At 38.6% G+C, this 24,626-nt stretch overlaps 1 protein-coding gene across 19 annotated transcripts in view; it reads left to right on the forward strand.

Annotated features, from left to right (window-relative positions):
* ASXL3 (ASXL transcriptional regulator 3) overlaps positions 1-22,473 on the forward strand; it is a 135,213-nt gene extending 112,740 nt beyond the window's left edge. For 9 of the 19 annotated variants that reach the window (XM_066992918.1, XM_066992906.1, XM_066992913.1 and 6 more), the window contains 4 exons: positions 1,200-1,296; positions 1,735-1,840; positions 7,692-9,645; positions 12,320-22,467. In XM_066992918.1, coding sequence (XP_066849019.1) covers positions 1,200-1,296; positions 1,735-1,840; positions 7,692-9,645; positions 12,320-16,015 — 5,853 coding nt within the window. In that variant the 3' untranslated portion in view covers positions 16,016-22,467. Of the gene's footprint in view, positions 1-1,199; positions 1,297-1,734; positions 1,841-7,691; positions 9,646-12,319 lie in introns of all 19 variants that reach the window. The other 10 variants (XM_066992902.1, XM_066992903.1, XM_066992904.1 and 7 more) reach the window with 4 other exon arrangements.
* Positions 22,474-24,626: the final 2,153 nt, after the last annotated feature.

Here is a 24,626-nt window from a genome sequence, read left to right on the forward strand (position 1 = left end):
CCTAGGCAATGAGTAAATTAGCAAAGGCTTTTCTGTAAGCAAAGACAATGTTATCTGTGAAACGTAGACCTCAGTGAGGGAGACATGGCTAAATATCATTAAATGTTCTGACGTATCTGCTGCTTTCCGCCTCTGGTATGAAACAAGTACTGAGAGTTAAGGGATATTACATAACTAAAACACACGTTAATATGCTGGAAATATGGTATTTTTAACTACTAGATTACAAATGATGTTTTCAAGGATTTATTTGTTATTAACCTTAGAAGATGTAGAATGACCTATATTGAGAGTGAGTGTTTTGCCAACGTTAACTCTTCTGCTGTTTCCATTCTTTATTTACTACTTTATTTATATTGTCTGCTTATTGTGCTAGAGGTGATACCACCACTAATTTTTTATTTTTTTTTTCAGTTACTAGAATTCCTTCAATTAGTTATTAGAATTCCTTCAACAGTCAAATATATCCTTACAAACTGAAAATTAGCATCAAGTTTTATGGTAGAAGAAAGCTTAATACTTGGATTGCTTTCCAAAGCTATTATAAAAAATATTGCAATTAAGACTTTTAATGGTGTTGTATCACTGAATGGTTGACAGATGTAGAAAGTAAAATAATTATAATGTTCTTTCACACTTTTGATGCCTATAAAATTATGCATATGGCTGTTTTTGTTTTTAGTGTTGCATTTACATTAGTTATTTTTTTAAGGTTACTCATCATCCAGTCTTCTGCCAGTACAGCCCATTAGCTAGCATGAGTGTTAGGTCTGTTTACCATTGAGAAATACAGCAAAGTTACTCTTCTCATTATATTTAATTAATTTGTTTTGTACTGTATTCCAGGCAGATGCACAAGTACAATAACGATCTTGATTTTTGCTTGTGCACCATAGCTCTGGACATATTAGGCTCAAGATAGAGAGCTGTGATTAAAACACATCAGTTGTAAACTGAGTTGTCACCAGTAATAGTGATGACGTTACTATTGAAGAGAGCACAGTGATGCTGGATTAACCCACACGTGTTTACAGTAATGACTATAATGAAAATTTAGTTTTAGTAGGAGAAGGTGATTTCCTTTGTTATTTCCACTTTCTATCCCTCCCCATTTCCCTTAATTGGAACTCCATTTTTACGTAATCTTAGTTGACACTATTTCTGACAGTATCTTCTGCTACCATTGGCTTATTTTCTAGATGGGAAGTGATGGTGTTTTGCGCCTCAGTAGTTCCGCTCTAAATAATGAATTCTTCGCATATGCAGCACAAGGGTGGAAACAACGATTGGCAGAAGGTAACTCTTTACTTGTTCTCAGATTTACCAAAGATTAATTATTTTTATGAAGAAGGCCTCTGTTTCTACATTTGAGAAACACTTTTAAAATGGAAAGGGTAATACAGCAATAGTACAGAAAAAGAAAAATTGCTAATTCCATTTTGAATTTAATGTGCATTTTTACAACTTGCTGTGACAGTTTATTTTGAGAGTTAAAAAGAAAAAAATGTTTTAATCGCTGCTGGCCTTGGAAGCATAAATGCATGACTAAATCCCACCAATATACTTCTGAGATAGTAAAGTTATATGGTAAATATCACATTCACTTTTGTTTTTTAAATGTATTTATAGGGGATTGTTGGATGACTGTAACAGAAATTGCTGTACATCATCTTAATTATCCATTAAACTAATCCTTGACAACTTTTGTTCAATATGTTAGTATTTGTTTTTTAGGTGAATTTACTCCAGAAATGCAGTTGCGCATCAGACAAGAGATCGAAAAGGAAAAGAAAACAGAACCTTGGAAAGAAAAATTCTTTGAAAGGTTTTATGGTGAAAAGTAAGTATTGAAGCAAATAAAAGCATTTTTTTCATTTTCTTTTAGGAGCAAATGAAAATATAATTCTCTGCTTCACATAGCACAGTCATATGCTGTAAAACTTAATAAAGTGGTTATCAAAGGCAGTCATTCCCTGATATAAGAAGTTGTGAGTAGAATTATAGCAGCATGTCTGCACTTGCATTACAATTGCATTTTTAAAGGTTCGTAACTCATCCATAAAAATTCATTCCAAGGAAGGCTTAAGACACAAGGCCCAAGCATGTGAGTATTTTTCTAATTATCTTTTAAAAGACAGCATTAGGGCAATTCTTTCCTCTTGCAAAATATAAATACAGCTTCTACAGACCAGAGGACCAGGAGAAATGTTTCTGCGGATTGTTTATATTTATTTTATTTTTTTCATAAGCAAGTTTTTTTTTTTTTTTTAATCACATAGTTCTTTTTTTGTGTGTGTTTGACTGATATGGCCTTTTATAGGATTATAATACGCAACAGAAGAAATATTGGCTAGAGTCATATGAAAATGACAATGACTAGTCTAACTTCAGAAGTGAGATGCAAGGAATAAATAAATACCCATAACTGGCTAAAGTGCATTAGATAGTATCACTCAACGTGCACAACAGGGAAGAGTCAGTGTGACTTGATTGATGCTTATACAGAGATGACATTGTGGAGAAGCTGAACTTAGTCCTTAAATTCTCTCCTTTTAAAAATCGGAATTTGAAAGAGATTCACATATTATTAAAAATCTGAAATCTTCCTTTTAAAAATTGTTTTTAAAAGTTAATCCATCAATACTTTGAATTACATCTCTATTTTTAAAAATGCTATTAAAATAATAATAATCTGTAATATTGATCATTATGAAGTATAAACTATTTTTTAAAGTTATTATTCTTTCATTTTCAGGTATTTTTGAATGAAATTTATGAATAACATAGTAGACAAAAATATTCCAATGGAAGCATCATCACATAAGATTTCTTAGTTTTGTTGTTATATGCTTTTTAATTATGAAATCTGGGGCACTGGAAAATCTGCATGTAAAGATTAAGGCTTTAACTAAAGTGTTTCTGCAGTAACAATGCTACTTCTCACAATCCACTGCCTTGGGCCATTGGGAAATGTGGTGAAAACAAAGCAGGAAATGGACAGAGATATTTTAATATTTTATTTTTCTCATCCTTGCTAGGTGTTTTCTTCCAGTGTGAATACTATTTCTACACAACTTTATCTTTAAATATAACGGAAATTCTAGGGTCTTGCTATCTCAGACTTTCTTATTGTCAAGTGCTTCCTTTCTTACTTAAAAGCGTTGAGACCTCAATTTAGCCCAGCCATTGATCCCTTTAGTATCAAAAAGTATTTATTAGATTTTTAGGTAAGGAACAAAAGGGCTTTTCATTATGCATGTCAAGATAAAAGTCAGTAACCACCTCTTTAACGAAGGAAAAGGCTATGTAAGGTATTAGCAAAGGACATTCCACAACAAGCAGAAGTTTAGTAAGAGCTAAGCGTGAGCACCTCACTCTAGCTGAAGCCTGTTGTGAAGTCACAAATGACTGTCATATGCAGAGAGAATGATACTCATAATTTTACAGAGCCAGCAGTCCTGCCATGCTAGCTGAATGCTGGACACTAATGGTTGGCAGATAATTACTCAGTCTGCAGTGATATGTGTCATTTGGGATGATAAGTTCCTGACATCAACATTGTTACGCAAAATGTCATATTGCACATAATTTCCATTTCTGACTACAGTGTTGAATCTGGTCCCTCTTGCCTTTTCCCCAGCTTATGTCATTTGACTTGCATTCTTCTTCCTGGCTAAAATATAGGCAGCTTCTACTTCTTTGCTGCTTACAATCACAGAATCACAGAATGCTTTGGGTTGGAAGGGACCTCAAAGACCATCCAGTTCCAACCCCCTGCCGTGGGCAGGGACACCTCCCACCAGACCAGGTTGCCCAAAGCCCCATCCAGCCTGGCCTTGAGCACCTCCAGGGATGGGGCATCCACAGCTTCTCTGGGCAGCCTGTGCCAGTGCCTCACCACCCTCTGAGTGATGAATTTCCTCCTAACCTCTAATCTAAATCTCCCCTCTTTTAGTTTAAAGTCATTACCCCTTGTGCTATTGCTACACTCCCTGACAAAGCTTTTCTGTAGGCCCCCTTTAGGTACTGGAAGGCCACTAGAAGGTCTCACCGGAGCCTTCTCTTCTCCAGGCTGAACAAAGCCAGCTCTTTCAGTCTGTCTTCATATGAGAGGTGCTCCAGCCATTTGATGATCCATGTGGTCCTCCTCTGGACTTGCTCTAACAGGTCCATGTCCTTCTTGTGCTGGGGGGGCTGAACACGCTGCTCCAAGTGGGGTCTCACTAGAGCAGAGCAGAGGGGGAGAGTCACCTCCCTCAAACTGCTGGCCACATTTCTTTTGATGCAGCCCAGCATACAGTTGGCTTTCTGGAGTGTAAACACACATTGCCAGCTCATGTTGAGCTTCTTGTCAACCAACAGCCCCAGGTCCTTCTCCTCAGAGCTGCTCACTTACTGCTTGGCCTGTAGTATTTTTTTATTTACTGTCTTTCTGGTAACTTTTGCTATAGTTTCCACCTTGTATAAGTTCTTTTACCTTTTTTTTTTTTTTACATTGTTTTTTTAATCTTGGTTTGCATATGGTTGTGCTTCATCTATTTTCAGTTATGTTGATTCAACGGAAATAGCGGATTTTGAAAGCTTCCTGAGCTATTTCTCAGATGCACTGTCTGCAAAGTGGATCTTTTGCAGTCCAACTTACTCACTTGCCAGTTGATCTGGAATCTTACTCTGACTTCAGCTAATTTGATCTTTAAATATCCCATAACTAAGTTCAACTTTCACCTTGTACCTAGAGAATGATCTTTAACAGACATAGATTCTTTGTTATATGTTTTTACATGCTGTGTAGTTCATGGCGTTCAATGGCATTAGAGTGCTTCTTTCATGTAGGCTGTATGCATTATGCTTTTTGTGTTTGTTCATCTCTCTGCTCAGGCTGTTTATCATGGGACTGTCAGTTGTAGTTTACTTCCATCTGTTTATGTTCTCTTTCTGCTTTTTCGTGGTTGTTCATTTTACCTCTTTCTAGCTTACTCTAAAAAACAGAAACTTCATTCTGCAGTCATTTATCCAGGATCAGCTGATGCATGTTGCCAGAAGTTCACATTTTTCCAGCTGTTGCCTCTAGGATTATAAGGGCTACATTCTATTGTCTCAATATTTTCTTTTCCCACCCTTCAAAGAGTTATGTGTCAGGATGGCCCTGCGAGCTCACTAAATCAAAGGTTTAAGTTTGGGTAGACCTCCTCTGAATTTTATTGCTAATTTAATCCTTCATTAATTTTCTTTCATTTTCCCCAGTCCTTTTTACCACAGCACTAGAGTATCAGCATCCATACATCCTTGAATAGCTGTTTGTGTTGCTTTTTTTATTTTTTATTTGACAACTGACTGCCCTTACTTTATCAATTGAATCATGTCCTCATGTCCTTATGAGCACTTTCACTGATGGCTCTTTACTGCTGTTCTCATATTTTTTGCTGTTTTGCAAACTTTGGATGTCTGTTTCTCTAAGGAGGAAGTCAGATCAGCTGTTTATCTTGCGATCTGGGATTGCCTTAAACATGCTAATCTTGAGCCTTCTTCTCTTGAAAATATTTTCTTCTTCACTGCAGTATCTTCTTAAGATAGTAATTATTTCCAGTACTGCATAAAACTGATTAAGATTCAGTACATATTCTTCTGGCCTTAATCCAGAATTATCTTATTTTTTCTTATATTTCTTCCTTTTTGATACATTACTTGAATGTGTGCATTTGTGTAGTGTTCATGTGACATTTGCATTGACCTTTATCCTGTCCTTCATTCCTTTGCTTTTTTTCATTCCATAAAGATAACTATCAGGCAGTATCTCCCATGATGTTAGACAGCTAGAGAAAATAGACTATTGGTTTAATGTTCAGTAATGCAGTGCATTTTTCCCCCTTGTTTTCCTGAGATAACTTTTGTTTGTTTGCACAAGGAACTTTAGAGGAAGGTCTTTACTCACCTAAATGTAGGTTAACTAACTTTCACTCACCTAAACTTAGTAATTTACTCATCTAAACTTAAAATCTAAACTTAGACTATATAAGGAACCTAAAGTCTATATAGAAGAGACACACGTCTTCAGAAATGCATTCAAGGTGGGGATACAAATGAGCTGTTCTGAATTGTTCTCTGGAGGATCCTCCCTCAACGTGTTGATGGCATAGGGAGACTTTGTGCATATTAAGTGACTAGCAGTAGGCAATATTAATAATTACCATGAGAGTGCTTTTTTGGGTACCAATTCAAGGCTGTGTGTTTTGTGTTTTTTTTTTTTTTATACCTATCAGTGTAAATAATGCATCCAATGCATCTATTTTTAAAATGCACAATCACGGGTTTTGTCTTTTTATGTATTTATTCTGTACTTTCATATACACAGGTCATTGTGATCTCTGTACCCTCTGGCTGCACATTGGCATGGTATCCTGCTTCCATAATTTCTATATATCTTTCATGCTTGCTTACTGCCATATTATTCTTCAGTTACTCTGTTTTCTGATCCAAATGAGAACAGAGACCAAACTCCTGTTGATTAGATTTAGAAGATCGTTAATATGAGTTTTTTTTAAGGCCTCCAACCACGCTTTTTTGTATTTTGTACTATCATGGAATTACTAGGGCACAAAGTCTGCTTGGAATATTTTACTGAAGGTGCTGAAGACCTGTTCTGCTGTCCATAGCATGAAATGAGGATGTCAGAGAGCAAACATTTTTAAAAATAACTACTTTTTTTCAGCCATTGGCTTTTTTATTACTATTTATTTATTTGAAATAATAAAAACGTATTTAAACTAATATTTTCAGGACCAAATGCAAGAAAGTATTCAGAAAGCAGGTATACATTGGAATCATTTCTTTGCACTTCATCCTTGAAAATGAATGTATAGATTATAAATGTCTCCTTTTATCTCCTTAAGAATGTTAAACTTCTTTTTGATTATAGTGAAATCACATGAATAATATATACATAGATAAGTTTATTTAGAAGTAGTTTTTATCCCAAATGAAGTATTTAGTTTGCTGACAGAATGGAGTGAAAACACACAAGCTGTCAATTGAGATATTAATAACTAACTCTGGACTTGTAAAATGAGGCTGAAGCAGAGTGATGTTGATTTTCACAAAAATATGAAATGACTATTGAATTACAAAACTGAAATGACTCTTTTGCTTTAGTGGTTTCAGATGCAGCTTTTTCACGTAAGTGTAGCATTTAAGCCATAATGCTGATTTGTTGACCCTAGATGTAGGTGTAGGAGATAAAAATGAATTTCCTTTAGAACCTTTACTGACTTAAGGCACAATTGTCCATATACTCTGCAATGTTGGCAGTGTTAGTATTGCAGTGTTGTGCAGGTATTAAAAAATAAAAGCAGAAATTTAAGAGTAGTACGAGTAGCTGTGAATCTGTATAACTTGCTTTTTTGCTTCATTGAAGTGTTGAATAGTTAAATAATGAGAAATAGCTTATTTATTTAAAATATTTAAGTTTCTTAGCACTGTTAAGGTAAGCAGAGTAGTATGTTTTCCAAAATATATAAAGCCATATATACAACCATATAAATCAGTCAGCCACCACTTAAACAAAAAAAACCCACTATTTTAAACTGGATAATATATCCTTTTTGTGAATGGAAAATGTGGATGACAAAGGTGATCCTATTCCTTTAGCATGTCTGTGGTGAGAAACCCTTTTTAATTTGTGTCTTTCTATTTAGATTGGGAATGTCAAGAGGGGAATCTATGAAACTGACGGCAGTGCAGAACAACGATGAAGATGAAAGCAATTCTTTGTGTGGATCTTCTGGCACACCTGGTCCTTCTAAGCAAGCAACCACTGAAGACCATGAGCAGAAAGGCACTAAAATTTCACCATTACCAGAGAAAGAGTATTGTCCACCTCTTTGTAATACGGAACAGGTTCCTGTCAAGGATCTAATGGCAGACTCAGAGGATATACTGATACCTGAAGAATCAATCATTCAGGAGGAGATTGCAGAAGAGGTTGAGACAAGTATTTGTGAATGCCAGGAGGAGAACCATAAAACAGAACAAGAGTTTTCTGAAGAGTCAGTAAGTCCAGCTGGCACAAATGAAGAAACAGAGGCAGTGCAGCTTGCAGACAGCACTGAGTCCTGTGTCATGATGAATGATGTAACTGATACTGTATCTCACATTGAAATTAAAGTGGAGTTGAAGTCAGAATGCCCTCAGGAGGACATGTCAGTTGTGATAGATCAGCTGGAGGATTGTGTATCACCAGCACGATCAGCTTCATCCACAAACTCTGTCAGTGATACAGCAGAGAAGGATTCTGAGTCTGCAAAAGAGCTAATTGCTCCAGAAATGCAAAATGCTGGTCTGGAAGGCTCCTTGTTCACTGGTGGGGGCATTGCAGTGGATATGGAGCTTCAAAGTGACCCTGAGGAACAATCATCTGAGAATGCTTGTATTTCTGAGACTTCCTTTTCCTCTGGAAGTCCAGAAGGACCATGTGTTTGTATTGCGTCTCCTGGAGGAGACACTCAGTCAACTTCAGAGGAACCCTGTACTCCAGCATCTCTTGAAACAGCTTGTTCATCTGAAGTGTCCAGTACTGAAAACATTGAAGGTGATATTCAGCAAAAGGCCACTGATGAAAACTTGCATACACCTTTAATGTCAGAAATCTCTCCAATGTCCACCTCACCTGTAACCTCGGAAGCATCTCTGATGTCTAATTTACCTTTAACGTCAGAGGCATCACCAGCTTCAAATTTACCTTTAACATCAGAAACATCTCCAATGTCTGATTTACCTTTAACATCTGAAACATCTTCAGTATCTTCTGTTCTTCTGACTTCTGAAACATCTGTTGCAAATAGTTTGCCTCTTCCATCAGAAACATCTCCAGTTTCTAATTCCCCAACCAATGAAAGACTTATTTTGCAACAAAGAAAATCACCATGTCTGTTGGAAGACTCCCTTCCCCCTCTGAAAGAAGAAAGCTCTACCATTCCTAAGGTGGTTCAAGAAGAGAATTTTGTTGTTCAGCCAAAGCAACTTCAGAGTGCACCTGAAAATTTGAAAGTTGGTCCACTAACAATTGTACCTGATACTTCAGTATTGGAAGAGCCCCAAAGCAAAAACCTCAGTCATCAGCCATGTAAGTCACATTCCGAAATGGAGAAATCCTACATTGCTTCCATCCCAGACCACTCTTCTCCAGAGGTGATCACGATTAAAAATCACAGTATTCAGCAACGAGGTGACAAGAAAGGTACGCTCTTGCCATCAGAGGTAGCTGTCTTACCAGAAGGATCAGTGGGCAAAAGTATTGAGCTGCTTCCATCAAAGCCACACGAAAAAGTATATACCTCATCTCTAGAGAAATCTTCGTTCTCCGAAGTGTGCAGAAGTAAATCTCACAAGCTAACAGGCAGCAGCCAAAGCCGACTGGAGAGTTCACATTCTTCCAAGTCATTAGAACCCACAAAATCACCTGAAGTGAGGAATGAAAGCAGAGACCCAGAGATCCCAAAGAGGAAAACAGCAGAACAGCACGGTTTTGGAATCTGCAAAGAGAAGAGAGCTAGAATAGATGATGATCAGCCTAATCGTAATGCTTCATCAACAAGTCCTTCAGAGAAAGATCAGCCACTCCGAGAAGAACCTCGAGTTCCACCCCTTAAGGTAAAGTAATGAAAAAACAGCTGACTTGGAAACTAAAAGTTTATCTCCTTCCTGCTGACTGCATGCAGACACGATGCATGTTGGGTTTTTGTGTAGATGTGAGGGGCCTTAGTAGTGGCCTTTACTTTTTACTTTACTATTCCTACCATGCCAAATTACTTCTGTTGTAAATACCTGTAGTTGTTCAGCCAGGGTCTTAGCTACAAAACAGCTTTTGTGTGAGGGAAAGCTTTCTGGGATCTATGGCTTAATCTAACTCAAGAGCGTCTGTTTTTTACACGGTGCTACTTGTCTTTCTTTCCAATTGCCCAATTGTATTGTCTGCTTGTTCTCCCACAGATGACTTCTTCAGCAAGTGTTAATAACAAATGTTACCATACCCATTACTGAGAATTAAAATAATAAAAAAATATAATAATAATAATAATAATAATAATAATAATAAACAGTGCCTTAATCCAGCCAGAGAACATAGAGTCACAATAGATGGAGATCCTTTTGCAAACCCAGGGCTTGGGATAGACTGAATTATAATATTTCACTACAGAATTAATTAGAAGCAGAGACCTTGCCAGGAGGAAGTATCTAACTGATATGTATAAATAGCTACTGATGGCAAAGCAAAAGATAAAAAAGGTACAGCAGCTAAGCAAACTTTTATATGTATCATTCTTTTGTGTAAGAAAGTATATTCCAATTGAAAACCTTTTTTTTTTTTTTTTTAAACAGGGGGATCTATAGATTTAGTCATATATAGTCTCAGTATTTTGACCCTTTTAATTTTCTACATGTTGACATCAGCCAAGTTTTAGATCCAATTTGCTGAACTTAAGCCACCGACTTTGCAATACGAGTTCCTGATTATTCAGAAATGTCCTTTTCTGCATTTATTTTTAACTGCTGCAATCACTGAAAATTGTTAATGTGGCCAGGGGGGCAAATAGGCTAACTGTTTTAATCACTATTGCAGCAGCTTATTTCAACTAATTTATTTTTATGATCAGTGATGCAATTGAGATAGTCTATTCTGAACTTAGTGATATTCTTTCATATTTGGACAGTCTCTGTCTAGCCTAATGAATTCTAACCATTTTCTAAACACAAAGGAAAGTAGATCACTAGGGAAGAAAAAAAGTCATGACTATAATAAGAAAAACAATCAAATACTTAAAGCTTTTAGCAGTTCTGGTGATACAAAGTGGAAAATGAAAAAAATGCTACTGAAACAGCAAGCAGGATGCTTTGATGTAATTGTGAGCAAATATGTTAATATAAATTTTAATTGAACTGTTAAACAGTGGAAGAGGAAATATGATGATGCAAGACATTAGTTAAAAATAATGACTTATGTAATGTGACATCTGAAAAAAAGTGATAACCAAATTGGCCTTCTGATGGGTGCTTAGTGGCATGAATAAAATGGAGTGAATCTCATTCCAGTTTCCTTGGAAGAGGCTTTCATAAAACCTCACAGTGTTAGGCATGAGCGTTCATTCATAAGCCCAAAATTGAACTGCTAGGAAGAGTGCTACTGCACTCTTCCAGCCCTCCACATGAGCCCCTCAGCTGGGCCGTGTGAAGAGACACTGCCCTGGTCTGTGCTATAAAAATGGTTATATGTTACAATACCGTCTTTATATTGATTTTCACTGATCTTTTAAGGAAAATCAGATACTATCAGTCTTGCACAGTCATATCAAACAAATCTCCCTTAAGCTTCCAGCCAGTAAATGAGGATACTGAAACATGCCAGGCATTTCCAAAAATAATTTTGGACAATCATTTCTAGGATTTTTTTTTTTTAATGTAACAAATATTTAGCTTTTGGGTTATCTCTCCAACAACCCCCTATGCTTTGTTATTAAAAGAGAAAAAAGAACCCTAGTTCTCCTAAATCATTGTGCTGTAAGGCTCTCACTTCCTGTCATACCTTATGACTACTTTAGCTACAAAAACTACCTAGCTTTCTTCTCAGATCCTTTCAGAAGAGGAGTGATAACACTAACCACCAAGTCCTACACTAAGTGTAGGAGGTGTCCCAGGAATGTACTTAAGTGGGTCTCTTAACACTGTGAGTGAGGAAGGGAAAGGTGTATCCTTGATGATTCACTTATACCACTACTTTAAACTGCTCTGTGGTGTAACATGAAAAACAGGCTCAGTGGCGATACTGTTGCATCCTATCCAAAGGCAAGATTTGTCACCTGATATATAAGGAAAGACTGACAGTTCCTAATGGCTTAGTCATTGGAGACCAAGGAGCAAAAGCACGACATGACTGTTGCTTTTTCACACATTTGCCGCAAATGCTCAGTAGTGGGCACTTTCCCCAGTATCAGTGCACCAGGCTTGTTGATCTTCTCAGTTAGATACACTGCAGATAAAACAAGTCTGACAAATTGTGTCAGATAAGCATCATGTTGTCATCCAGTTCAATTTTTCTTCCTGTCAAAACGATCAGTGTGAGTAGGCTAATACAGGTGTCAGATATTCGTGCTGGAGGATGATAAAATACTGCAGTGTAAATATCATTACTTCTTAGCATTTTTCTGTCCAGCTGCACTGAGTGGTAATTTCCTTCATTACATTGCTCTGACCCTTTTAAGAGACAGATGGTGACTGTAGCAAGTTGATGATCTCATTCAAATTATTGTGTTTTCTTTTCTTCCTTTAGATTCAGCTTTCAAAAATTGGACCACCTTTTATTATCAAGAGCCAACCTGTTTCGAAACCAGAACCTCGAGTTTCCCCAAGTACATCAGTCAGCAGTGGAAGAAACACTGGGGCTAGAACTCTTGCGGATATCAAAGCAAGAGCTCAGCAAGCAAGAGCCCAAAGAGAAGCTGCAGCTGCAGCAGCCGTGGCAGCAGCTGCAAGCATAGTCTCTGGAGCAATGGGGACCCCATGCGAAGGTGGGAAGACAAGAACACTGGCACACATCAAGGAGCAAACAAAGGCCAAGCTATTTGCAAAGCATCAAGCCAGAGCTCATTTACTCCAGACTAATAAAGAATCAAAGTCACAGTTCAACTCAAAGGAAAGTACCTCATCTCTAGAGATACCAGCTTCTACTGATACAAAGATTGAAGGTTCTACCGGTGTCATTATAGTTAATCCTAACTGCAGGTCCCCTAGCAACAAGTCTGCTCATCACCGTGAGACTACCGCTTTATTGCAGCAGTCACTTAACACAGCTACATTACCAGAAACTGCTACTGAGATACCCGTTCACAGTTCTGATGAGAATATACCTATGCCACAGTTGTGTGAGAAAATTATTTCATCTACCTCTACTGAAAGTAACAGTGTGCCAGTGCTTTATAATAAAAATTCAGTCTCTGTGTCTGTTTGCAGCACTGCTATGTCTGGAGCAATTAAAGAACTTTCTTTTGCAAGTTCTGTTGATAAATCCTCTGTTTTAATGTCTGTTGACAGTGCAAACACAGCAGTTTCAGCTTGTAATATAAATATGCTGAAATCCATCCAGGGGGCTGATACTCCATGCATAGCCGTTGGACCAAAATGTATTGATAACAGTAACGTACCAGTTTCCATAGACAGTACGGTCTTATCAAATTCCATCGATGACAAAAGGTTGCCAATACCAAGTAGCAATGCGAACAATGCAGTCTCCAGTCATTATGCCACTGTGCCAGCTTCATCTATTGCAAATAACTTGCCAAATCATCTCCCTGGTAGTTCTGTACTGATTCCACCAGTGGGGACTACCAACAGATTTTCTTCTGATAAGATAGCCATAACTGGGTGTAACGAGCAAAGCACTGTCTCCGTCCACACTAGCGCTAGGTCAGCTTTAAGTTGCAGTGAGGCTGTTGCAGTAGCAGATTCTGTTGCGAGGCCACCCATTTCAATGTTTACTGGTAACATGGTGACAATAAGCTCCTATGATAATGCTACTAAATTAAACGCTGATCTCTTAGACAAAAGCTCTGGAGCACGAAGCCGAATGGACCTCTCCGGTAAATCTCAGCCGGTGAGCTATACGCAAACTGCCATGAATAGGTCTATACCTTGCAAAGTCATTGTTGACCACACTACTAATCTGAATTCCAGTCTGTCACTTTCTTCTTCTATTGAAAATGCAGAGAACAGCACTGACCTGCAGAGCAGACCTGTACGGACAGAAGCTGCCTTACAAAGTATAACCTGTCCTCAGGTGTCTGTAATAAGCAGGCCTGAAGTAGTTTCTAATGAAAGCCTTGAGCACAGTTCCAGCTTTATCAACATTACAAAGCAAGACAGCAAGAACTTGCAGGCAGGTTGTTCAAGTCTTCGAGAAGTGCCTCTTGCTCCCCAGGATAAATTAATTGAGGTGGTTACTCCCAGCCAAGGTTTTGCTGAGCAGTTAAGAGGTCCTTCGGCATTTAAAAATGAAGCAGATGCTGCCTGTGCCAGTCAGTATAACACTAACAACAGAATTTGTTGGCATGATGAAGAGGCAATGAGCACAGACCAGCCAGTGGTCAGCCATCTTAACGCCAGTAAGCATAAAGAATACGCAGAGCAAAACTGCTTAAAAAGTGTCAAAACCGAACCTTCCAGTTACACGCAGATGTCAGAACTGCAGTCCAGGAGTCTTTTGACGAGCCTTGCTGTTCCTGTTAAATCAGAAACCACCGAGTCTGACAAGTGCTTCAGGATGGACACGGAGGACTTCACAGGCCCTGAAATGGCGGCCCAGCCTGCAGAAATAGCCCCGAGCGCACAGCCGATGCAGACCGCCAAGGCGCCCATGGCGGATTCCATGGAAGACTCCCTGTCTCTGACCACAGAGACCCTAAAAAGAGTCACGAGTGCTGGGGGCTCAAGCTGTCGCCTCTCATCAGTGGAGGCCAACAATCCTTTAGTGACACAATTACTGCAAGGCAATCTGCCTTTAGAGAAAGTGCTGCCACAGCCCAGATCAGGAGCCAAACTAGAAATTAACAGGCTTCCCTTGCCTTTGCAAACTACCTCAGTATGTAAAACAGCAGTGTCCGAGAGAAATATTGTTGAGCATCCTTCCAACTCTCCTAACCCAGATGGTAAAGGATTTACAGCAGGCAGCATAGCCCCGCTACAAATCAGAAAGCGTGAAAACCATCCGAAAAAGAGGATGGCCAGGACTGTAGGGGAACACGCTCAAATTAAATGTGAGCCTGGGAAGGTGTCAATGGACACAGATGTTAAAGTGGCTCCTTGTGTAATTAGTTCCAGCATGAACCAGCTAGGGCATGGTCAGCCATTTAAACAAGAGTGGCTGAACAAACACGCCATTCAGAGCCGCATCGCTCACAGCCCGGAGATCAAGCAGCAGAAGAGGCCGTTGCCTTCATGCAGTTTCCAGCAGAGCTTATTTCACATTGATAAAAACGGCAGCTTTCACGCAGAAGCTAGTACCTCACACAGACAGCATTTTTACCAAATGTCCATGGCTGCAAGAGGCCCGATTCCTACAGCAGCTTTGTTGCAAACTACTTCAAAAGGCCCACCTGGCTGCAATGCGTTTGCTTTTAGCAGACACCTGGAACAGAAGGGCTTGGGAGATGTGAATATTTCTACAGCAGCTCACCAGCTGAGGCTAGGAAGTGTGTTTTCCCCCAGTATTCAAATTAAGGAAGGTGATGACATTGCCAGTGCCTCTCAGACTCTCCAGAGTAAAACGTTAGTGCACCCTCCCCCTCCGCCCCCACCTCTGCCCCCTCCTCCCCCTCCTCACCCAAATGCAGACGTCCCCTCTGATCAAAAACAACCGACAGTTACTATGGAAACCACTAAAAGACTTAGTTGGCCTCAGCCAGCAAGCATCTGTAGCAATATAAAATCCGAACCCATTTCTTTTGAGGAAGGTTTAAGCAGCAGCTGCGAACTGGGCATGAAGCAAGCTTCCTATGATCAGAATGAAGTGAAAGAACAGTTAAAAGCATTTGCATTGAAAAATGCAGATTTCTCTTCCTATTTACTCTCTGAGCCACAGAAGCCTTTTACCCAACTTGCTGCTCAGAAAATACAGACGCAGCACCCACAGCAGCAGCAGCAGCAGCCGCAGCAGCAGCAGCAGCAGCAGCAGCTCTGTGGAAGTTACCCAACAATACACTTCGGTAGCACAAGCTTCAAAAGGGCAGCATCTGCAATTGAGAAATCGATTGGGATTTTAGGAAGTGGCTCGAACGCTGCCGCGGGCCTGTCTAACCAGAGCGCGCAGATGCCGGTTCAGAAATTTGCTGACAGTAGCAATGCCGATGAACTGGAACTGAAATGCTCCTGCCGGCTGAAAGCCATGATCGTGTGCAAAGGCTGCGGAGCCTTCTGTCATGATGACTGCATAGGGCCTTCCAAACTGTGTGTAGCTTGCTTGGTTGTACGGTAGAGACTGAGTCAAAGATGCAGTATCCCTTGTCAGCGTGGGCGAGCAGGACGGAGGGATTGGAACGGTGTAGGCCAATGATGGTTTGCAATTAGGCGATTGGGTTTTTATTTTTTTTTTTTTTGCCCCTCATGGTGCTTTCAGAATTTAGTTATTCCAGCACGAGTGCCATTCCCAGGAAAGAAGAGGAAGCCTCTAGGACTAGTTTAAAAAAACTGACAGCATTGTCACTGAAGCTTCTGTGAGTTCTCATGTTGTGTTTAAGAAAAAGAGACAAAAAGGCATTAATGCATGTCATTCCTATCTTGTATTTATTTGCACAAAGTGCAGCATATTTTTCCCCACTTTTCGACAGTTGATAGTACCTGCTGGTTAAAGACCAGTGGAAGAATAACTCTACACGAAGTGGAGTAGCTATGCAGAATGAATAGCAAGCTGAACACTGACCGCCTGTCTTGAGCAGCGTGGTGGAAAGGTGTGGGCCATCAGCCATGGTAGCTTCTCAGTTGCTTTGCAGTTTTTCTGCTGATAGAATTGTTTTCTTCGATTGACTTCCACTATTAGGGCTAAAATACAGTCCCTTCACGTAGCGATAAAGGAGGAATTTGGATCACTAGAGGAGTTTCCTCACTTGCCTTCCAGGGATTATGGAACTGAAATCTTGCTTATCATCTCTTCTCATTGATTCCTTGAGAAAGATTTGTATCTGTGATGGGTTAGTGGGACCAGCACTGGAATCACATTGCCTTCAGTAGAGTCTGGAAAAAGTAACTTCTCTGCTGGGGCTTAGAAACCTCTTTCCTGTTTCCTACTCAAATATTCTTTATTTGCATTTGTCTCGCTAATCTGTCCACTTGGTTTGTCAGTCCCAAATATATATATGGGGTCAGACATACGTAATAGGTTCTGGATGTTTTAGCCTCTCTGTGGCCTAAAATTGGGGCGTTCTTATGATGAATGAATAAGGAAAGATTCTAATCGTGTACTGATTGAATACTAGATTACCAGTCATTTTTCCTGTTATATGAGTTAGTCGAAATAACATCTCTCAGAGTTTTGTCATTTAAAGTCATTCTTAAAATTACTTACAGCACTACTTTATTTTTATTTTTATTTTTTTTTCCTGAAAGGAATTCAGACCCCTTACTCTACCTTTTAGAAATTTGAAGCAAAAAGGCTTTTTTTTTTTTTTTTTAAAGGGATACTGCATCTTTAAAGTGATCATCAGTATTTATCCAGTACTGTATTTACATTTAGGACTATAGCTGCATTCCAGATGTGTTAGACACCATAACTGCAGAGAAAAAAAAAATAAAAATAAAAAATGAAGCCCTATTCACCTATAAGGAAAATATTATAAAGGGATAAAGCACATGCAGTTGCTGGGGAGATGAAAATACCTTGGTTTTTTTCACTCCCACTTCAAGAAAACAAAATGTGGAGTGCAAGTTGTCCATCTGCCAATATGTGGTTGGGTCTGCCCAAATGTGAGCATCAGAGAGAAATGTTATTTTTACCATTACAGTAGAACCTCACTAACCTAAACATCTTTCAGTCTGCTCAAGAAAACTGGTTTTCTTTCCACTATTCTCAGAGAGCAAATGTATCAGCTGTAACAATGTTTGGGTTTCAGCATTATTTTAAGTATGTAATGCTGCATTTACTGTGGCATTCCAAAATATTAATATGAATGAATTTAGAAAGTTAATAAATTTAGGAAACGTCTCTACTTACAGCTGTAAATGGTCTCCCTGATACTGGTATTAGTGAGGTTCTACTGAATAGAGGAAACACATTTATTTTCTCGTGGGACCATTTTCATGGACATGATAAATGCCATTTATTGTCTTAAAAGTGAGCTGGAATATCTACAACATACATTCCTGTCATAGGAAGCTCTATGGTGCACCTTGATGTTCTCTTTTATTGTAATTAGCAACATATCAATGTTATTTTTGACACTGTGTAATAAAAAGGCCATTTATAATTACACTAACAAATTTGTTGCTGATACAATAATATATTTTTTCTATACAAAAGTGCTCCTTAATATGAAATGTGATTTAAAAAAATGGCTTCTCAGCACTTTCACGTCTTCTGGTAAGAAGATATGCCAGCCAAGCAAAAACCTAAAAGTAACCATATGAAAATTAACATTCACTGCTATGCCAGCTCCTGTGAAAAAAAAAAAAAATAGTGTCTGGAAAATACTCATGAATAAGCATGAGTGTATTCAGTTAATGCATATCAAATTCATATTTGAGGAGCCTTTGTATCGGAATTGTATTGCATTGTATTTATACTTGATATAGGTAGAATACTTCTATTTAAAATGAAGAGAGCAACCAGTCTTAGACTTCTAATAACCTGTGTTTATATAAGCCTGCTGGGAATCCTTATTTCTAGCTCAGGTTTTCATGTCCACAGCACATAAGTCAGTATTTTTTTGTACTTGCATCTCAGACTATTTCTTGTATTGACTGACATAATACAGAAATAAATTCCAGCCACAGAAAAAAAAAAATTACTTTGTTCAAACAATAAGAGTGTGACTAATGTGGTAGGTAATTCATTCATGTCATACTGTCATTTTTGTATCAGGATTGCAACTTGCATTTGTGAGGTCATGATAAAACGTTATTTAAAGTGGCATTAGACTGAATGGTGCTATGTTATATTACACCACTGACCAAACTCTTCCATAGTGCAGTTCACTCATTTCATTCGTGGGTCACTGGAGTTGCACCAGGAATAAATTTGACCAATTTGTTAGCTACAGTCATGAAGTATTGTTGCAGATAATAGTTTTAGGTTATTGAAATATTTAAAAGCAACTGCGGTGATATAAGAGCCTGACTGAATCCTAGTAGGACTGAAAATCTTACCTGGATTCTTATGTCACACAAATGCTTGGGGAAAAGTGACCCATGGTCTTGAAGAAGAACACAGTCACCTTTCAAAGTAAATTTTGAATGACTCCTTTTTTTTTGTTTAATTGTCCAGGCTTCAGGCCCAATGTCATTCTGTTTTCTGAGGACCATGCAGTTTGCACCATTGGGTGTTAACATTTATGCACTGAAAAGTGGTGAAAGAATTGCTTAAGAACACAATGCTCTGTGTTTATGTGTGCGTACATATGTGTCCTGATGTGCAGCATGTATAAATTACTTTTTTTTTTTTTTAACCTCCAAAATTGTTCCCCCACTCCTACCCCTGGAGCAGCACTTTTGGGTAAGAGGGAGAAATGCTCCTTTTTTCTTTCCTCCCTCTTTATTTTTTTTTAATTGCATACCTGTGAGATATGCAGATAACATTAGGGCATTTGCAGTGTGTGTGTTTGTGTGTTCCTGTTCTGAACTAATTTTCCAAGCAGAAATTCCCTTTGAAATAATATATTAAAAAAAAAAAAAGGAAGGAAAAAAAAGGGGAAAAAAAAAAAAAGAAATGGTGAACTGGATGCTCCCTGTTTGCATTTTATTTACCTGCTGAGGTCTAGTACACGAAATAATGTTTAAAAGACAAAAATCAAGGTTGAGCCATAAAGGTATATTCTCTGTACTATAGACTTTCTTCTTGAGGGTGGTGCATGTTGTCAGGGTAAGCTACAGAACGTGCAGATGGTTTTTCAGGGCCCTGCAATTCCTTGCCCAGTTTTTCAGCTGGTGCATATGGTGCTTTATAATGCAATTTCTGAAGTAAAATTACCTTATGCTGCACCCCCTTCCCCTTATAAACACACGCACAATTTCAGAATAGTTATTGTAGCCTCTGGTTGAGCAGTTTCTCCAAGGTGTGGTGAAGTACCAGGATAAACACTCCAGACAAGCTGAGAAATGTCACCGAAAGGGATCATTTTAGCTGACACACGGGAAGGGCCCTGCTCCAAACACTGAATGACTTCTACAGCCTCCTGGCAGCAGCACAGCCAGTCGTCTTCTGGGGCTCTGCAGGACACGAGGGGGGGGAGACCAACAAAATATTCAGTGGCTTTATCATGGACCTGTGTAGCTAAATGTTTCTGAAGCTATGAAATCCTGTCGTCTTCGGTCATCATGCTTTGTCACTGTAAAACCAACAACAACAAAAAGCATTTTTTTAGTCTAATTTAAGGAGCTGCTTCTTTTATAGCACATAATATTTCGCTTTGTACTATATTTGATAGTTAAAGAATAATTTAGTCCGTAGAATAACTTTGTTGTATTTGTACTGTTCATGAATGTTACAAGAAAAGTGCTTTACTTTGTTGCCATAATTCTCTTGTACTGCTGTAAAATATTTTTTCTGCTTTACGGAAATTTAACACAATTCACGTTTTCAGTACAGGGTTTTTTGTGTGTATGTATTTTTTTTTTTTTGTCAGTATTCTGAATGTTTACATCTGTTCGACATTAGCCATTCTATGCCTTCATAGGGCAGTATTACTCCTGCAGTATAACAGCAATGTGAAATCCACTCATACTAAACGTGCATGAGAAATACAAAATTTTAGGGGAGCTCCCTAACGTGCATAGATATTTTTTCTATCCACATTCAGTGAAGTAAATACCCTCCTTCAGTCCTCTACCAAAGAAAATATTATTCCCACAGGACAAGCTCAGAAAATGGTTCTCTGAATCTTCCGAAGGGGGTGTAGTTGATTTCAGCAGGATTGCTACAGTTTAATGCTGTTATGCTTCGCTATATTACCCGACTGGATGTGACTGGGTGAAACAAGCATTTTGACATTTTTTTTGTTTTGAGACAGTGTTTCGTTTAGAATTCAGGGATCATGCGTTCTTTAATGGTGCTGTTTGTTTTTCTTTCTTTCTTTCTTTCTTTTTTAAGAAAACATTTTGTTGCCTACAGAAGTGACCATTCACAAAACCATAAATTAAATAAAATAATTTGTCTTCATAACTTCTCTCTTCTCCCTTTCCTTTTCCCCTTTTCTGTCCCTTGAAAATAACAACTTGGGCTTCAATATTAAAATATTCTGGAAAAAAATAAAGAGATAAAATAATATTTGCCATTTGTTTATTTATTTTCTGTTCAGTGCCTTAGGCAGGAGATCCTGCTTGTGCACATCCATTGTATGTACAGGTTGGTGAAACAGAAATGTGAGAGAAAAAGCAGTCCTTTGTAAAGGATTTTTAAATGACAATGATGTACGACATAGTCTGAATGACGTCTGATGTAACTCAAGTATTATCATCTTATACTAGTAAAATAAACTAGGTGTTGTATATTAAGTTGTTGTAAGTAGAATAGTTTGTGGATGAAAATAATTATATTGCCTCGGATAGTTAATGTCTGGTGTACCTTAGTGCTTTTTCACCGAGAGGGTGGTTGCACACTGGAACAGGCTCCCCAGTGAAGCAGTCCCTGCACCAAGCCTGTCTGAATTTAAGAAGCGTTTGGACTGTGCACTTAGTCACATGGTCTGAAATTTTGGGCAGACCTGTGCGGTGCCAGGAGCTGGACTTGATGATCCTTGTGGGTCCCTTCCAACGCGGGATATTCTATGATTCTATGAATCTACGATTTGCCTCCGCCTTCAACCCCATCCAGAAAGCATGTAGCAACTCTTCAACTAGGTGTGCACCTCTGTCATCTCTCATCCCCATGGCAGAAAAAATTCAATGCCCATAGTGCAGTTATGCATGCAGGGTGACCGGTCCAAATCATCTCTCTTAAACCAGTTATCCTTTGAAGTCTGGAAGGCCTTCCTGAGGTGAAAATTGAATAGCTGATGTGGTTAAAAAAAAAAAAAAGTTTTCAACATTTTACCCTGCAAAGAGAGTTTTGAGTAGTAGTGGTTTAGGGTGAAAATATTAGACTGTGGCAACAAATAGCTTTTTTCATAGGTCTGCATAGAAATGCTCAGGACGGTGCCTCTTAAACATCACCTTTTGTCTAGCCTCCTATCATTATTATTTGAATTGTGGTAGCAAATGATGGTCTTGTTCATGGGAATTAGCAGCCAAATTTTATATAATCCAGAAAGAAAACAGTGCCACACTCTGTGTTCAGAATCTGGTGATCCATTTTTTTCATATCTGATGACCATGTGGCAAACTCTTCACCTAGTGCTGTCATGCAGGTTATTTAACTTATTTAATTCTGCTTAGATATTTGCTTGGAGCTGTGCAAAATCAGGGACCAGCTCTGCTTCTGACAGTAGTAGCTTTTCAGTCTAATTTCTTTTTACAATTTTTCATCTTAGCAAATTGAATTCAAATCAATTTCTTAGATCTGCTATAGCTACGCATTTACCTTTTGTTTATTTTTCATCTTTTTCCTTTTTTAAATCTGCAAAATGTTTCTGCACATTTTATTTCATACTAAAACACATGTATTTGTCTTTTCTGTGGTGTTTCCTAAGGACCTTATAAGTAATAGCAAATTAAGCCATGTGATTTCTTTCCTGTGTGTGTGGTGTGTGCTCTCCTTAGGTCAGCCCAGACAGACCGTATCAGTTCAACCAGCAGATGGCATCAGGAGAAAGCTCCCTGGTATGGTCTTAGAGGGAAAACATAAAATACAATAAAATAAAAATTTAATAAAAAAATTAAAAGTAATAAAAAAATTAAAATGTCTATTTCTCCAATTTCCTTCAGGAAAAGCATCTAGCATGTAGAAAAGTAGCCGTGAATACACAGATTTCCTGGGTTTTTTCTTTCTTGAGTGCGGAGCTGTAGCTGTAGTGAAAACAAATCCTCCTTCCCCGTCCCACCCAGGTGCTGGAACTTGGCTCTCAATAGAAGCGATGCCTTGAAGCTTGCATCAGCCTTTCCTGCACTTGGCTACTTTGGCACCTACCTTTGCAAGCTCTGTCCAAGTCCTGCAGTCTATGGAAGTGAAGTACTGGTAAGCTGTAACTAATTATTCCTGGGGCCAGAGCTGGTTTTTGTTGTTGTTGTTGTTTTTCTGCTCTTTGCTTTGCCACCCATGGATGGAAAGAGACAGCAACGCAGCTCTGTGTATCGAGGCATTTCACAAATAAATGGGAAGGTATTATCGCTGCTGGGTGTACAAAGGGTGTATTGTGATCAGACCTGGCCCCTGTCAGATCACACAGCTCGCAGCTGGCGGTCCACCAAATAACAATGCCTTCGTGCACCACCACCCTGGAGACTGCTTTACACAATAAAGGAGGTAGATGGAGTCATGGGCATTGGTAACCACTGGTACCTGCTTGTGGAGTCAGAGCATGTTATCAGTATGTCTGTTTGGTTTTTTTTTAAGGAAACTGAGCTAGATATAGAAATAAAGCAACATTTGTTGAAATAGTTCAGACACCTGGTACTCTCCAAATATATAGCAGGCACTGATGAGAGAAGTTTCTTATATCTCAGTTAAATGACAGCCATTTACTTTTAAATACTGAAAGTTCATGTGCCCAGCCTGGGAGATGTCTGTTTATTCACCAGTAGTGATGATTTCTGGAGTTGATTCAGATGTCCATGGTGGGAAAAATGCCTGGATGGGACTTTTTGGAAGCTAATGACAACTTGGATAAATGTTAATTTTTGTGTACAGGTCACATTTTAAAGCCCTTCTGTTTTGTGTCCTTAGTCCTGGTCTCTTCTTAGAGCTTAGGTCAGCCTTCATAGTCTTTATCACTGTGTCTCTCCAACAAAAAGCTGAGAGTGTTCCAATATCTCTGAGCATCCTCTTGCATGTACCTCTGATGTAGAGGACAGTTTAGGATCCCATGTAGAAAAAACACATCTGAAAATAAGCTGAATATATTGGATAATTGACTTCAATTAATAGGAAATCTTGCTATGTTGATTAAATAAATGCCCATTGATATTAATATAAAGGAGACATATTTTATGTAGCAAATATTGGGCCTTGCTGTAAACAGTTATTTGCTTCTGATTCTTTCCCAACTGTTCAGATTCACCCTGAAAATCACTTTTCATGCCCCTTCATTGTGACCTGAGCCCACCATCCATGGTAGGTGCATTTCTGGCTTTTCAAGGAGCATGGTGGAGAGTTTTGTATACAGTGGCTCACCCTCCACTTGCTTAATTATGAATTGTGCAACATGGTATGGAGCCCTTGGGGAAGAGAATAAAGGTAAAATTAGCTGTGAAGATGCAATAATCCTAAGGTATGCCCCTTGCTTTCCTTTAGGTTATTGACAGGAAAAGTCCAAGCCTCAGATTTCATAATGATTGTGAGCAGCAGCTGTCCCATTGCAGGCAGAATAGACCATTTGTCCTGGGTTCCATCCAGAAGTGAGTATTTACAGTTCAGGAAGTCCAAATAAATGTCCTCAGGGTACCAGGAAAACACAGCCAACCAGGATAGTCTGTCACTGAGAATAAGCATGGATAAGGAGGCAGTCAATATGACTATTGAAAAAAGAACTTTAGTTATGTTTTTGGAACAAGTGATCCTGTCAGTCATTTTAAAATTTCAACATCTGTGCAGGATTGTGAATATTAAGAACACCTTCTGTAGCTCTAAGTTGAGAGAGAAATTTAAATATTTAAGGAAAAACAGATCCACAACTAGCTGATAGCATAACGTTATAAAACTTGATGTCTGAGTTCTTAAAAACATCTGTTTGATGGTACTTTATAGTATTTCTGGTTAGAAAATTAAAAAGTTACTGTATGCTCAG

Source organism: Anser cygnoides, chromosome 2 (genome assembly GCF_040182565.1).
Source record: "Anser cygnoides isolate HZ-2024a breed goose chromosome 2, Taihu_goose_T2T_genome, whole genome shotgun sequence".
Classification (NCBI taxonomy): domain Eukaryota; kingdom Metazoa; phylum Chordata; class Aves; order Anseriformes; family Anatidae; genus Anser; species Anser cygnoides.